Source organism: Bactrocera tryoni, chromosome 1 (genome assembly GCF_016617805.1).
Source record: "Bactrocera tryoni isolate S06 chromosome 1, CSIRO_BtryS06_freeze2, whole genome shotgun sequence".
In the NCBI taxonomy this organism is placed as follows: domain Eukaryota; kingdom Metazoa; phylum Arthropoda; class Insecta; order Diptera; family Tephritidae; genus Bactrocera; species Bactrocera tryoni.
The window spans coordinates 71,788,575-71,803,807 of NC_052499.1; the positions used below are offsets into that span (position 1 = coordinate 71,788,575).

The 15,233-nt window shown below is 29.4% G+C and overlaps 1 protein-coding gene across 14 annotated transcripts in view; it reads right to left on the bottom strand.

Moving 5' to 3' along the window:
- Nucleotides 1-432: 432 nt before the first annotated feature.
- Nucleotides 433-15,233, bottom strand: part of LOC120781114 (fasciclin-1) — a 50,381-nt gene continuing 35,580 nt past the window's right edge. For 5 of the 14 annotated variants that reach the window (XM_040113258.1, XM_040113285.1, XM_040113276.1 and 2 more), the window contains 8 exons: nt 13,621-13,629; nt 10,139-10,290; nt 9,965-10,055; nt 9,445-9,665; nt 9,187-9,349; nt 8,968-9,118; nt 8,698-8,733; nt 6,656-7,779 (listed from right to left, as the gene is read on the bottom strand). In XM_040113258.1, the coding sequence (XP_039969192.1) occupies nt 7,565-7,779; nt 8,698-8,733; nt 8,968-9,118; nt 9,187-9,349; nt 9,445-9,665; nt 9,965-10,055; nt 10,139-10,290; nt 13,621-13,629 (1,038 nt within the window). In that variant the 3' untranslated portion in view covers nt 6,656-7,564. Of the gene's footprint in view, nt 3,930-6,655; nt 7,780-8,697; nt 8,734-8,967; nt 9,119-9,186; nt 9,350-9,444; nt 9,666-9,964; nt 10,056-10,138; nt 10,291-13,620; nt 13,630-15,233 lie in introns of those variants that run through there. The other 9 variants (XM_040113296.1, XM_040113289.1, XM_040113282.1 and 6 more) reach the window with 4 other exon arrangements.

Consider the following 15,233-nt stretch of genomic DNA (forward strand, 5'->3'; position numbering starts at 1 on the left):
ACCAAGTTGTAATTGTAACATAAAGTTAATAAAAAGAGACACATTTTGCAGGTAATATGTATGCACTTATGCAATGGTAATTAAGCAGCAAATCAGTGAAAGTTGCTATTTCTGTTTTTGTTTTTGCTTTTTGAAAACTTTGCATTGAACTTTCTTTGTATATACTAATTCATTTGTCATTTATTTTTTTTTTCATTTACTTTTAAATATGTATGTTAATCTATTAATATATGTATGCATATGCATATGTATATGTATTTGTATGTACTGATGTATTTTTATATGATCTGCGTGTATACATATGCATGTGCATTTTATATATATTTTTTATAAATTCCAAATTCATTAAATGTTTATTTATTATCTGCATACTGAAGGAGGCGCGGCGTGCTACATTGACTGCATAAAGTTCAACTGTGTAGTACGTATGTATGTTCTCCTCAAGTTTTTATTTTGTATACTTGTACATACATATGTATATGTATAAATGTATTATGCATATACTCGAATGGTATTTTAGGTATTGCTCCTAAGTAATGTTAAAAAAGAAATTAAGAAAATATTTTAATTTCGAGAAATTTTATTTAAAAAGTAATTTTACACAAATTCTTCTGTTGGCAATACTTTTAAACGCTTAAAAAGCGGAAAAATTAGGGCTGTTGTAAAAAAAATCTAATTTCTTTGAATAATTTGGATTTTTTTATAATAGGACCTCTTAAATTGTATTGTTTACCTTTTATCCGAATTAGATTAATAAACATTGTAACTGTACATAGTTAAAAATCCACTTTGAACAAAGAAATTCAAATTGAACAATTTATTCGAATTCCTAAGGTTTACATGCACCACACAGTATTTACAGAAGAACTAAAGCAGAAAATACGAAAATTAGGGAACATTTAAAGGAATTTATGTAAATATTACATATGTAGCTTATACCGCAAAAATCTCTGGGAACATATGCCGCTGTTGCTATGTTAAACAAACACTTCTTCATAATAGTTAACATGCTGTATGCTGTGTTCAGTTTAACACTGCTATTGCCATGCTAAACTAATATTTCTTGATTATAGTTAACATAAATATTGTTTAGTTTAACATTCACTGTTGTTGCTATGTTAAACTAACAATATTTCATTGTAGTTAACATATGCTCTGTTAAGTTTAACATTAACTCCTGACGGCATGTTAAACTAACACTTCTGGTTAAAGTTAGCATAGACTCTGTTAAATTTAACATACAGTGCTGTTGTCAGGCTGAACTAACAGTTCTTGATCATAGTTAGCATAGACTCTGTTTAGTTTAGCATTCCCCACTTTTACTTATTAATTATGTTGCATCATTTCATTTATTAATGTTAACAAACATTATCCTGGCTGCTCTGTGAATAACATACATACATTTTTGGTTCTTGATTTTTATTTATATGCAAGCTTTTATTGCTTATCTAAATAAACTACTAAAAATATAATTAATTTAATCTTTTTAAATATGCTCTCTCTGAATGTATATGCATTTATAATGTAAGTATGTATGTATGTATATATTATATACATTTATACATTATGTTTTTTGTTTGAAGTAGCACTTGACATGCCCAAGACATTTTATACTTATAGTTTTTGTTTTTATAATTTTAGTTTAACATTTTTATGTAAGCTGGCATACTACAAAGTGTTAGGCTTAATTATTGTTTTCTAAGTAATTTTTTAATAAAATATACATATGTATATGTATACGTATTTGTTATGCATTAAATTAAAGTTATGTTTAAACATGAATTTAAGGTTATGGTTTAGGTAATTAGTTAAACTTTAGTAAGGCACTAGTTACACGTTAATTTTGTTGTTAGATAATAGTTATTTAATGAACCGATTTGCTAAGGTGTAGTACACTGTGCACGCCCCTCAATGCTAAACACATGTACCTTACATACGCTACACAACTACATATACATCCTATATGTGTGTATGTTACAGCTATGGGAGTCTCAAGTGTGCTAATCGAGTTAATTCTGTGTGGAAAAGTATACATATTTATTTGATGTGCTTGACGTTTCGCCACATAACGGTATTTTAGGTGTTATAATTCGTCTCAAACGATATTTTACTAAAATTAAGTAGCTTGTGGGCCATGTTTGTGGTGTAATTGTATAAGTTGTGATTGTGTTTGTGTAAAAAGAGGCGGGACGTTGTGATGTTTAATATGTTCTTTGGAGCAGATTATGATCTTAACGTGTAACTACTGACTACAGCAATAAGTTTGCATACATATTTATATGAAATACTTGTATATATGTATAATATATTTTCTTGTTGTTTATTTTTTTTTTCTTTACATTTATCTAATATTTTCAATAAATATTTAGTTATTGTAATTAAATGTTGCTGTTTTTATATTTGCACCGTTTGAAGTGTGAATGCTTGAAGGTCACAAAAGCTTTTTTAAGCGTCAGTGTTGTATTCCTCGTTCAATCCTATCGCAATACTCGTTTTCTTATCATTAGTTTTCTTTAAAATTTATTTAATTACATAAATGTTTTGAACTTCCAAACAAATGTATTATATATAATATTAATTAATATAAAATAAACGAAAATAAATACATTTTAATTGTAAAAAATTTTTTTTTACTCTTTAAAGTGTTACTTCTTGAGAGCGAAGGCTTAAGTGAAAAGGCAAAAGAGTTTAATGCATCTAACTTTAACTAACAATTTGTTTGAAATTTTAATGTCTTTCAATAACCCGTGCAATTATAATCTTAAATGCAACTTTGAATACAGCCGATAGGGAACATTTAAGCTACAGCTCCAATAACGAATAATGTTTCGCCAATTTACGTTATCTATGTACATACATACAATGCTTTCGCTTACATATAATTAACGATGAGACTCGAAGCGTGGCAAAACTTGACCTTTTCTAGTTTTTAGAAACCAAACTCTTATTCTGCTTGGCAACGCGCTGTAATCTATAACCTTAAGGTATTTGTAGATAGAATACGTTCACTCCCCCCAATAAATCCTTGCAATTATGCATGAGAAGTGAGTGTGTAAGCAATAAAAATCGGTTGCTGTTCAGAAAACTGTAGCATGTTTTTTTTGTCTTTTGATTGCGCTGATTTGCTCAGCCTAAGCATCATGTGGCCACAGACAGCATTTCTTGCAGTTCGTTTTTGTATTTGAAAATATCTAACCCTTGCTTGGTATAGTATATATGTATAACTATTTCTTTCCAATCCGAACTAGTCGAATGCCTTGCATTTGAAGTTTTTTTTTTAGAAAATGAGTGCTTTAGAAAATATGTATGTTTATGCTTTTCTAGTATTTGAATTGTGTTTGTTGACCATCATCCATAAGCAAGCTCGCCAACACCCTAAAAATGCGTTTTCTTTAGCTTACAATGTTTTGCATCTACTGCGAGCATACCAATATTAAATGTTGATTACTCGTATTAACTACCAAAATTAATGAAATTGATAATTGTTTTTTTATTGCAATTATATATGCTTTAATTACATAATTAATTTCGTCTCTTTAAACTTCATGGAATATTTTTTAGCTGTTTTTTTTTTACTTTTTTCAATTTTACGGTTTTTTGTTTTACGCTTAACTAATTACTTAGTAAATGTATTAATATTCATTATTGTTTATCTTTTATTTCATTTTAGTTTTTGAACAAGTGTAATTTAAACTTCAATTAAATATTTAAATATCATTATCATTACTATACATACATACATATGTAGTTGAAGTAGAAGAGTAATTAAAAATCGTAATCACTAACGTAATCAATAAGAATGTTGAACAGTTTCGGAATGTGATCTGATAATTATGGTACACACACATCAAAGCAGATAGTTCTGCGCATTACCTACATAATGTGAGTATGTAGTGTAGTAGTTGAAGGTTGCTAGGTTAATGCCTAACCTATAAATATATAAGGTTTATAGCATATATATAGAAAGTCTTTGTTGTTGTTGTTGATTTTTTTGTTTTGTTTTTGGTTTCTTGTAATGGTTAACTATTAGTATTATATTTGCTGTTTTAAATTATAATATTTGATTTTTTATTTGACTTTTCATTACAGGACAAGATGTGGTTGCAAGTGGAATAAATAGTAGTAGTAATGTATGCTGTTTGATGTTGTTGTTGTTTTAACACTACATACAAATGTTCGAATAGACACTATTAGCAGGTGTGTTGCTGCTGCTGAGTTACTACTATAATAGTTTAAATAGTTTTCTAATAACTACTGTTTGCGTTTTGTTTTATACTTGCATATGATTTGTTGTTGTTACCTTTTCAATCAACAAGTCTACAGGCAAGGCGAGTTTTTACAATGAAGATTATTGTACTATGTATGTATGTATGAATGATTGGTACAATATATGTATGTACATATGTATGCTCGAATGAAACTTTGAATCTTTATGATAGATAAACGATAAAAAATATGAAAAAATTGCACGAGGCAGCACTTATTTATTTTTTTGTTTGCAAATTTCACTTAATTCACTGTGTAATGGGTATAGAAAAGTGGTGGTTTAATATTTATGTTTCTTCTTAGAAACTCAAAAATCCAAGCCTCACCAATTTTATTGAAGTTTGAACTTTTATGGATGGTAGTAAACAGAATAAGTAAAATGTAGTAATGGACCGTAATTTTAATATGACTAAACCAATACGATTACGTATTTAAAGATACAGCGAAGTAATGAATTCATTATTTCGTAAAACCAAAAAAAAAAAAAAACATTACTCCAGCAAAATTGGTGCTCATTGAACTGTTAAGTTTTGTAATTTTTAATTACTTGTAATCATTACAAACAACTTCTGTATTGCAATTATTGAAGCAAAACAAAATCTCGTTACTCCAGCAAAATTGTAGATTCACATTGCTTGTGTTAATTTTTTACGTTTAAATGCGTATTTATAAACACAACAAGGTAATGAACTAATTAATTTTTAAGAATCGAAATAACTTGTCGTTACTATAGCAAAATTGTAAGTGCCTATGGCTTGCGTTAAGTTTTTTATTTTTTAATTACTTGTAATCATGTAATTGTAATCATTAAAAAATAAAAAAAGTGGTGCATTACACTTATTGGAACAAATTAGTTAGTATTCGGTAACAAAATTTTCAACGAAACTTGTAATCATAAAATGTAATAATAGGATGATTTTGATTACTTGTAATCATGTAATTATTAAAAAATAAAAAAAAATGGTGCATTACACTTATTGGAACAAATTAGTTAGTATTCGGTAACCAAATTTTCAACGCAACTTGTAATCATAAAATGTAATTATGTAATGATTACAATTTATTAAATTATGATGACTATAAACATTACATTTATCAAGTAATATTGTAATGAAAATAATTAATAAAAAAATTAAAGTACGTAATCGTAGTAATGTAATTGAAAAATGCATTCTAACGGTGTATAAAGTATGCACATCTCAACTGAAGGCGACACAAAATCAGACAGGCTTTCATTTAAGGATGAATTGAATATATAAGTATTATTTAGAGGTATACTAAGTGTTTATAGTATTTGGTGATATATAATCTTTGGAGCTGTTATTTTATATGCATTAGTATTTACTCAAATTACTGTATTGAAATAACAAAAATGTTTATTATCATTAACTTTTTTGTTTTTGATTTCATGTAAATGGCAATGACATGAGTCGTTATATAACTTTGCGAATAGTGAACTATGCATTCCTTTGTCTCTGGCGTTAATTTAAAAATTCGTGTGACCATTTCTAGAAGGTAATAAAGTGTAGACTTCCTTTCAAAATTTCTAAACTTTTTTTATGGATTTCGGCAGTTTGGTTTATATATTTATGCATACATTTGATGATTTCTCAATATTAATTTAGATGATGTTACTGAAAACTTTTAGCAATTAGTGATCGTGATAAAAATTAACATTTTTAATATTTCATGCAAATCTTAAAGAATAAAGAAAGTTATTTAAAATTTTTTTTTAAACTAGCAGTCGTGAACTATATTATTTAATGGACGATTTAAAAAAATTTAAGTCTAACTATAAGTTTTTAAACAATGTCGACTATAATGTTTAATGGACGATTTTTTGACGCACGCGAAAGTTTTTTTTTTTGCATGAATATGTTTAAAAAAGGCGGATAATACTTGTTTTCCATAAATATTGCTTGTTACTCACTTTCAGATGCAATTTGATACATGTTAGTTTGAATTATCTTATAGTAAAATATATATTTGAAAATGCTTTTAGTTAGTTTTAATTAATATTATTATTTTGTTTTTAGTAATTAAATTATTATACTTGATGAGAAACTATAATAAAATCTTAGGCGTTTCCGAATATACAAATTAAGTTAACTTAAAAGCTACATAAACACAAGTAGCAAAACTAAAATGTTTATAATTTTTATATATTTTTTTATTTATATTTAAAATTTTTTTGTTTTTGTTTTTTTACTTTGTTTTATTTTTATTTTAAAGCAACCAATTGAAACTAAAGGCAACTTTTTTTACATTTTAAAATGCGCACACCTTTACTTATGCACGCAAGTGACTAAAAAGTACCATAAAATAATAAATAAAAAATCATTAAAATTATTAAAAAATAATAATGTTTAAAAATAAAAACAACAGTATGCTCTGTATGAATTACATATTTAGTAAATATACATAATTACAATATTTAAACTTTAGCTAGCACATACAAGTCAGTTTCATTCAATGCTAATTTACAATGATTTCGCGCAACACACAGAAGGCGTTGCATACTTCTAGGCGTTTTGTGTGCTAATAAGTAAGATTGTTTAATACTAGACGGAAAGGAGAAAAAATAAAAAAACTATTAAATACAAATTTTCAAAACAAAATTTATGAAGACGGCTGAGAAACTTTCTATCTGGAAAGCAGTATGCACTTTTTTCTTTTTTTTACTTAAATATGTATGTATGTATGTAGAATGTGCAGGTAACATGCCACACAACTATTTAATGCAATTCTTTGGTCACAAGTTATTTACATACATGTGAATTTTGTTTCGTTGTGTGATGAGAGCGAGAGAACTGAAAACTTTTACTTTTAACTTTGCTTTATTGGCGGATTTGGTGTTGCCGGACGTTCAATATATACTACGTGTGTATCAAATTGGGCTGCATTCAAAGTTGAAATGTACAAGAATAGCTGTGGTTTTGTTTTTGCTTGCCGGCAGCCGCAATTATCGAACGCATTTACTTTTTAGTATTTTGTTTTTGGTTTTTGCTTTTGTTGTTTTTGCCAATATGTATACATGCAGCGATGGCATGTGCAACGCGTGAGTCATGTGATCTGTAGTATGTTACATAATGTGGCAGGCAAATATGGTGTTTGGATGTGTGATGCTCGGTTTGCTGGCTATGAACTTTGATTGTATGAGTGTATGTTCACTTTGTTGCATGTTTGGTTTGCAATTTTTTCGGTTTGGATTTTTTTTTTTGATTTTTTTGTTTCATTTAAAATGAGTTTTTGTTTGGTTTTTGTTGTTTTGTTGTTGTAAGTTAATTTATACATACAATTAATTATTTAAGAAAAGAAATTTCGCTATTGCTATCATGAGGATATTTGAGAAGAGAATGCACAAGTTAGTGCCTAACGGATAGCTACCTCCGTTGACGACGACGTCCCGTTCCTCCAGCATGGGATAGTCGATGACGTGTATTATGCCGTTGGTGCACTCGACATCCGGTCGGTAGACGTTGATCTTCTTGAAATTCCAAGTGATAACATAACCTATAAATAAAAATGAAATTTGTTAGATTTATTTTTTTTATTTTAAAAATTCATGTTAAAAATTAGGCGATAAATAAGCTACGTAATGCGTATGAGTATATGATTTGGCAAAAATTATATGTACATATGTATATGTGAAGACAATGAGTTAAACATTTCTAAAATTTTATTTTCTAATAAGAAAATAAAAAACAAATAACGGTGAGCTGAATACATATGGATCTAGGGACTTTATATGGCTAAAGAAATCGAGTTACCTACCAATATTCATTGACTAAACAAAATTTTATTAAAAGGTGGTTCTAAAATTTATTATAGTACTAATTTTACAATAAATTTTTTTTGGCAGAATAGCTTAGGAGATGTATAATTTTTTTGTAGACCGAGTCTTATCCTATATTTCTAAAAGTTTGTACGTAATACTTTAATATTTTTCTCTTCTGTTGCTAAGTGCTCAAGCTTACATAGAGTTCTCATGAATATTTATCGAAAACAAAAAAAAATTTCTTCGTGACACGAAAGGCTGTAAACTGACAGATACTCCAACCAAAACGAATGCAATCCAATCCTTTTTCCCAGACATTTTTCTACAAAAACAGGTTCCCTGCAACTTTTGACGCTTGAATCCCATAAAAATATATGTAGTTCATAAAAGTATTACTCCGATCCATTTTTAGAATCTTCTTAAATATAAACAAGTTAAAACATCCCTATCAAATATTTAACGGTACATAGTCTTAGTACACGCGAAAACTACAAAATAAAACTACTTTCGATACTAAAAACTATAACTGATGAGTTATATAGGAAAATCGGTGATGATGTAACAACAACATGTGAAACAAAAAGCGCTATTACTAATTAATGTATAGATGAGTGAATTTGCAGCGGGTAATTTTCAACGGTCGCACCACTCACCGGTCCACTCATGTGAAGCATATTCATCGTGAAGATCTTCACGTAAGCAAATTAAGCGAAAATATTTCGTTTTTGGAAAATGAAATGAAATATTTTTGTAATTAATATTATCAATTAATTTGCTGTAAGTAAGTAATACTAGATAATACTATAAATTTATACGCAACCATAAACCATATATGTATTAGTTGTTCCCTTATATTAATAAGTACACCTCATATTCAAATATTCTTATGAGTTTTTAAAGTAATTGTAATGCTTAATACTTACGTCCGGCTTCCTCTTCTACTTTAACTTTCAAGGAATCTCTGTATGTAGGCAGCAAAATGGAGTCACCAGACGCAGCTGTCATTGCTACCAAGTCGTTCATCGTGTACACATTATCGGCAATGACCAAGTGACGTTCCAATATTGACCTGGACTGTAAGTATTTAAAGGCTTTGATTACTTTCTGCTTGCATGTTATATCTTAAAAGTTATTGAACCTACATGGTAGGCGAAGTCTTCCATGAAGAGTTTCTTATGTGTTGAAGGGTAGTCCAATTTGGTCTTCTGCCAAGCCTTATCACGTGGCACGAAATAGGTGAAGCGACGTTGTGTGTTATTCAGTTGATTGTTAAAGGCGGAGAATTGACCCAATTTGAAGGTATCACTGGAAGAAAAAATAAATAAAACCAGATTTCAATCAGTTTGTAACGGAGTACTCGTATTATATTTTATATCTAAAAAAAAATGTTTTTTTTTTACCTCATCATGGGATCCGTTTCGAGTTTTTCGAGTACAGTCGTATATGGAACGCCCAAAACTTTATCAATAATGTGTACATAACCGTTAGTTTGAGCGACATCCGCTTGCAGTACAGTTGCGTTGACGCCACCACCTTCAACAGTTATCATTTCTTCGCCATTTTCTTCTTTGATGTTGAAATACAAAAATGTACGATTGTTGACAGTTGGCACCTGAGCAATCTGCAAATGGAACGGTGGGATTAATTAATCTTATGATTAATTGCTCTTATGATTAATAATACAAATATATACACAAATAATTATTTAATTAATTATTACATTTTTCAAATATGGCAAAATTATTAATATTACTTTTTTACTATTTTTATATACAAATATTTTTGTAATTATGAAAATTGCAATGTTCAAGTTTTAAAACAATTAATTCATACTTTCTAAAATTGTTCTCACTGCGTAGCGTAGCTTTAGTTAACATCAAGTATATAGTATGTACATATGGTATTATACTATTCACTTACAATATTCTTGTTCTTTTGGCGAATTCGATCAACATTCAGTTTGTCTTTGATAATGTGCATATTCAGGATATCACGCAATTTCTCACGATTTCTATGAAATAAAATTAAATTTCATTATAATTTTCTTCCTCTTCATACATATATTCGTATATAGTTTAGCAAAAGATATCTTACCTTATTAAGTTTTGTACATCCTTAGCCTCCCAGGCATCATTGCTAGGTGCCAAAATTGTAATTTCACCCAAGTTGCTAATGTCGGTTAGCACCTCGCCACCGTTATCCATGATTACGTCGTAAAATTTGCGCAGAGCGCCATTTTCATTATCCTAGACGGTGAAAATAATAACGAGAAAGCATTAGCATTTACTGATATTTGTTTTTGTATGTGAACATGTACATATGTAAATATAAGCAATCATTTTATATTGAATAAAGTAACCATAAGCAAAATAGTTGTATGCACATAATAATATAAATATATGATTTATCAAATTAGTAGGCTTTAGGCCGAATGCAAAATTTTAGATGAGATTAACTTATTTATATACATATGTACATACAGACACATTCTATTTATAATATTCAAAATAGTCGATACAAGTGAATTTATATTTAAATGCAAATATATGTATATACACATAAATACTAGTAATAATGGTACATTTAAAAATTGTTTATAGCAATAATTATAGTTTAATTAAAATTGTGAGTAAATACATATCAAAAGAGTTTAATAAGAGCGGGAGACAAATATGAGTATGGGAAATTTAAAGCATTTCCAATGTCATTGCATAGAAGTATAGTACGAGTATGTGGCATATAGGAAGTGAAATGCTAAAATTAATCGCTTTTGATATGATAATCCGATATTATGATTACATAGGTATGTAGTATGCAAGGGAATGTCTGCTAGTGTGCAGGTGATAGATACTAATTAAATTCGACGTGCTGTAGGTCAAGGGTAATGGACTTTAGTGCATTGTGTTTCATTCATAGAAAATGTTGCAATTGTTTGCAATATGTAACCTATAGATATCTATAGAGTATCAGCAGATTTGTTAATGTAAAAAATGCAGCTTTGTTATTTGGTTTAATGAGTTTTAGCGCAGTATTTCGAAAACCAGAAGACAAGAATTTTGATATTTAGTTATTTTAGCAATTTTCTACACCATTGTTATTATTAATTTAAAAGTTAATCAAATCGCCAAACCCTGGAGGACGGGTATCTGGACAGAAGGCAGAGATGTGACGCATCGATTGCCGTTATTATTATTATGGCGCCAAAGTAAAGTAAACTGTCTACGGATGTTATCTAACATATCTTGCAACTCAATTTGTGCAATACTATAATTTTGTAACTCAAAGGATCCTTAATTTTTATAAAAGAACTTAATGGAATATGCATTCAGTAAATTTTTTTACTTTTTCTCTAGAACCAAGCAGTTCCATTTTACTCCAATTATGATGGAGAACACTCTTACATAACTTCTAAATGAACTTTTTTATCTGATACTGAGTTTTCGCACATTTTCAGCTACAGTTTTTTTTTTTTTTAATTTCTTTGGTAATGAGAAAGAACACTAAATTCGTTGAATTGTGCTGAAGGAGTCCACAGTGACAATACATATCTCCAATGCGAGCTACACTTGCCAAAGCTCTCCAAAGAATCATTACAACATCCTTATATTTCAGAAACTCCCAACTTTAGTCAAATTATAATTTTAGCAACTAAACGGGAAGATTTATACCTACGAGTCGAAGTTTGGGACGATGACTAGTGGCGCTTCCGTAACTTCATTATTGAGAATATGTTAATCAATTTCTCAAAAAAAGTACGTATGGTTAGCTATACTTTATATCATATCATATAACGGTTAAAGTAAGTTAAAATACTAGTGTTGGAAAGACATTTTGTCTGAGTTTGAGACGTTCGTATTCAACCGTTAAGTACTAAGAGATATATTTACATACATAAGTACATATGCAATATATTGGGTAGACGAAAAAGTCTTTTCGTATTTTGTCAATAGAAGTGTATATCTTCGATGTGAAAGATGTAATTCGCTCTGGTCGACCTATCGTTGAAAAAGTCGATGAAATTATGGAAACGGCCATGACATTTGCTAAGGAACTTAACATTAATCATCAAACTGTTTTGAACCATTTAAAAAAGGCTGGTACAAAAAGAAGCTCGATGTTTGGGTACCACGAAATGAAATCGAACCATTTCTGCAGCGACTGTGAACAGGAGACGAAAAGTGGATCAAATACGACAATAATGTGCGAAAAAGATCATGGCCCAACCGTGGTGAAGCTCAATAAATGGTCGCAAAGCCAATATTGACGCCTCGAAAGGTTATGCTGAGTGCTTCGTGGGATTGGAAAAGAATCATTCACTATGAGCTGCTCCAGCCTGGTCGAACGATCGATTCTACACTTTACTGTCACCAACTGATGAGATTGAAACAATAAATCGAAAACAACGGCCAGAACAGATCAGGCTACGCCTTTCATCAGGCCAACGCTAGACCAAACACATCTTAAATGACTCGGCAAAAATTGAGCAAGCTTGGATGGAAAATTGTGATGCATCCACCTTGTAGCCCTGAACTTGCACCATCAGACTACCATTTGTTTCGGTCAATGCAGAACTCACTTAATGGAGTCAAGTTGGCTTCAAGAGAAGCCTGTGAAAATTATTTGCCGCAGTTTTTCGCCGAGAAACCAGAAAAGTTTTACACTGATGGAATAATGTCTCTAGCGGAAAAATAGAAAAAAATGGTCAACCAAAAAGGTACATATTTGGTTCGTTAAATTTAATTATAAATATAAAAACATAAGTGAAAATTTGAAAAATACGAAAAAACAAGACAGACCATCTAAGCAAATATATTTTTTTGAAGTACGCGGGATATTTAATTACAATTTTCGGGTGATTTTTTGTCACAATATATACAAATAAAGTGCATATGGTTAGCTATACTTTGATGAAGCCCTCTGGCGTATACGTGGCACCAATATTCGTATGCATCAAAAGCAATAAACCTTTGCTTTAGTAATTTTTTATTAAATTCTCCAATAATCTTTCTCTTTCTCCTTTCTTAATCTCCTTTCAAAGGAAATAACGGTTGAAATACCTTAAAATGTTGACCGAAAAGACATTTTGTTCGATTTTGGGACGTTTTTATTAGCAGTAGGAGATATATTTACATATACATATAAGTACATAAATGTGTAATATTTTATTAGAAGTTGTCGCAAAGAGGCAGGAACTTCAAAGAAAGCTGAATTAGCTGAACATATATAATTCAATAACTGGCGTATCTTTACCTTACCCGATATGGTGTAGAAAATTGAATTACTTTGTAAAATCAAAAGGCGCAACTTTTTATGTTTAGATGTGTGTGTTTGTTTTATATATGTATACCTTATATATTAATTCGGATTTATACAAATCACTTCATAATGCATTATCAGAACAATAATTTTGCACATTTACATAGTATTTATATGCAGCAGATTTTGCAATATTAGTTTTATACTTTTTTCTTCATTTCAAATAATTTAATTCTATTCAAGCATACGATTTATTTAAATATTTTTAAAATTTTTAGTTGTGTTTGTTTTATTTTTTTGCAAATTTCGTACATACTTACATTCATCAACTACGCGTTTTGCGAATTGTTGTTGTTGTGATAATGAGTTTTGATATTGGTTGTGTTTTTGGTTTTTGTGTCAACAACGACAGTTAGAACGCAGGCAGAGCAGCGACAGAAACATTTATGTTTTGTTTTAAGGTCGTTGCACACAGATAGAGAGAGAGTTTGAGGTTTGCCATCAGCGTACGAGTTGCCGACAACGTCAAGAAAATACACAATCAATTGAAATTCAATTAAAATACTTTGTGATTGTTTGCTTAATGTTTTTTTAATATTTTTTTTTTAATATTTTTTTTTTAATATTTTTTTGTTTTGAGTTTGGTTCTAAACGATTTGCAATAAATTGTATGTATGTATGTATTTATGTATAAGGGTAATAGTATGTATTGTTTCGTGCAATGTTGTGTTTTGGCACTTGGTTCATGTTTCTCTATATGTTCTATGCATAATTTGGAATAAGTGTGTTTATATTTGGTTTTCTACTTTTTTCTCGGCTATTTTGCATTATGGTTGATGGCAAGCAAGGCAAAAATGCGCATTTCGCAAATGAAAAATCCGATATATTGCAATACATACATATGTACATATATTCGTACATGCAAACGGTTATAAGAGAATTGCAGATTTTGGGCATGCATGGCAATCATATTCGTACGTACTGAATCATATTGTTGTTTTATCATTAGAATTAAATTTTTTGGTTACTTTTCACAAAACAAAATTATTTTATTCAGCTCGGATAAAAATGGAGAAAAGCAGAATTAAACAGCAATTTTGATCTACAAGTTCATTTTCTAGATGATATCCCTTTTGTCATATGCCACGAAGCTTTTGTTAGAGTGAGACACCACTAGGAAATTACATGTATTGAAATACTATTCTGGGACATATCTATCTGTATTATGCCGCTCTGAAGTCTTCTATAACTAAGCGAACAGTGTTGTATTACTATTTTAACTTTTAAAAGTCTTCAGTGCTTAACATGGGTAAGCATTTCTTTTCTAGCGTCCTCAGAATATTGAGTTATGCTAGTTTAAGTGTGAACAGTTTTCGTGATGGAAATGTTAAATGCGTTATCGAAAAAATGCATACAAATTAAAAAAGATTTCATGTTTTTGGAAAAATTTTCTTTCACTATTCAGAATTTTCGAATACCAGCAGATTTTGAAATCAGATGCTAAAATATCATGCAATAAATATATAAGAATGTAGACAGCGTAGCGATAATTTTGACTGTTGCATGCTGGTCACTCTTTGATGTACTCGTATACTTATGAGTTCTTTGTACACACATTTCTCTATATAAATATACCTTTATATGTATTTATTATAAATAAAATATAAGAATTCGCATGCTATTTCTTTTTTTTTTTGATTTGATAAGCTAAATCTAGGAACGTATTTTATGTAAGCTTCGATTGAAGTGAACTTCTTTGTAGGTGTATAAATAATTATCTTCAAGTGTCTCGAAAAGCTTTGATTTTTATATTTATTTATATAATTATAATAAGAATACAACTCTGAGACATTACTAACAATTTCTCGTCTAAATGTGGTGGCTTCAAATATATGTCATAAAACAGAGCATTCTATATGAATACGTATATAAA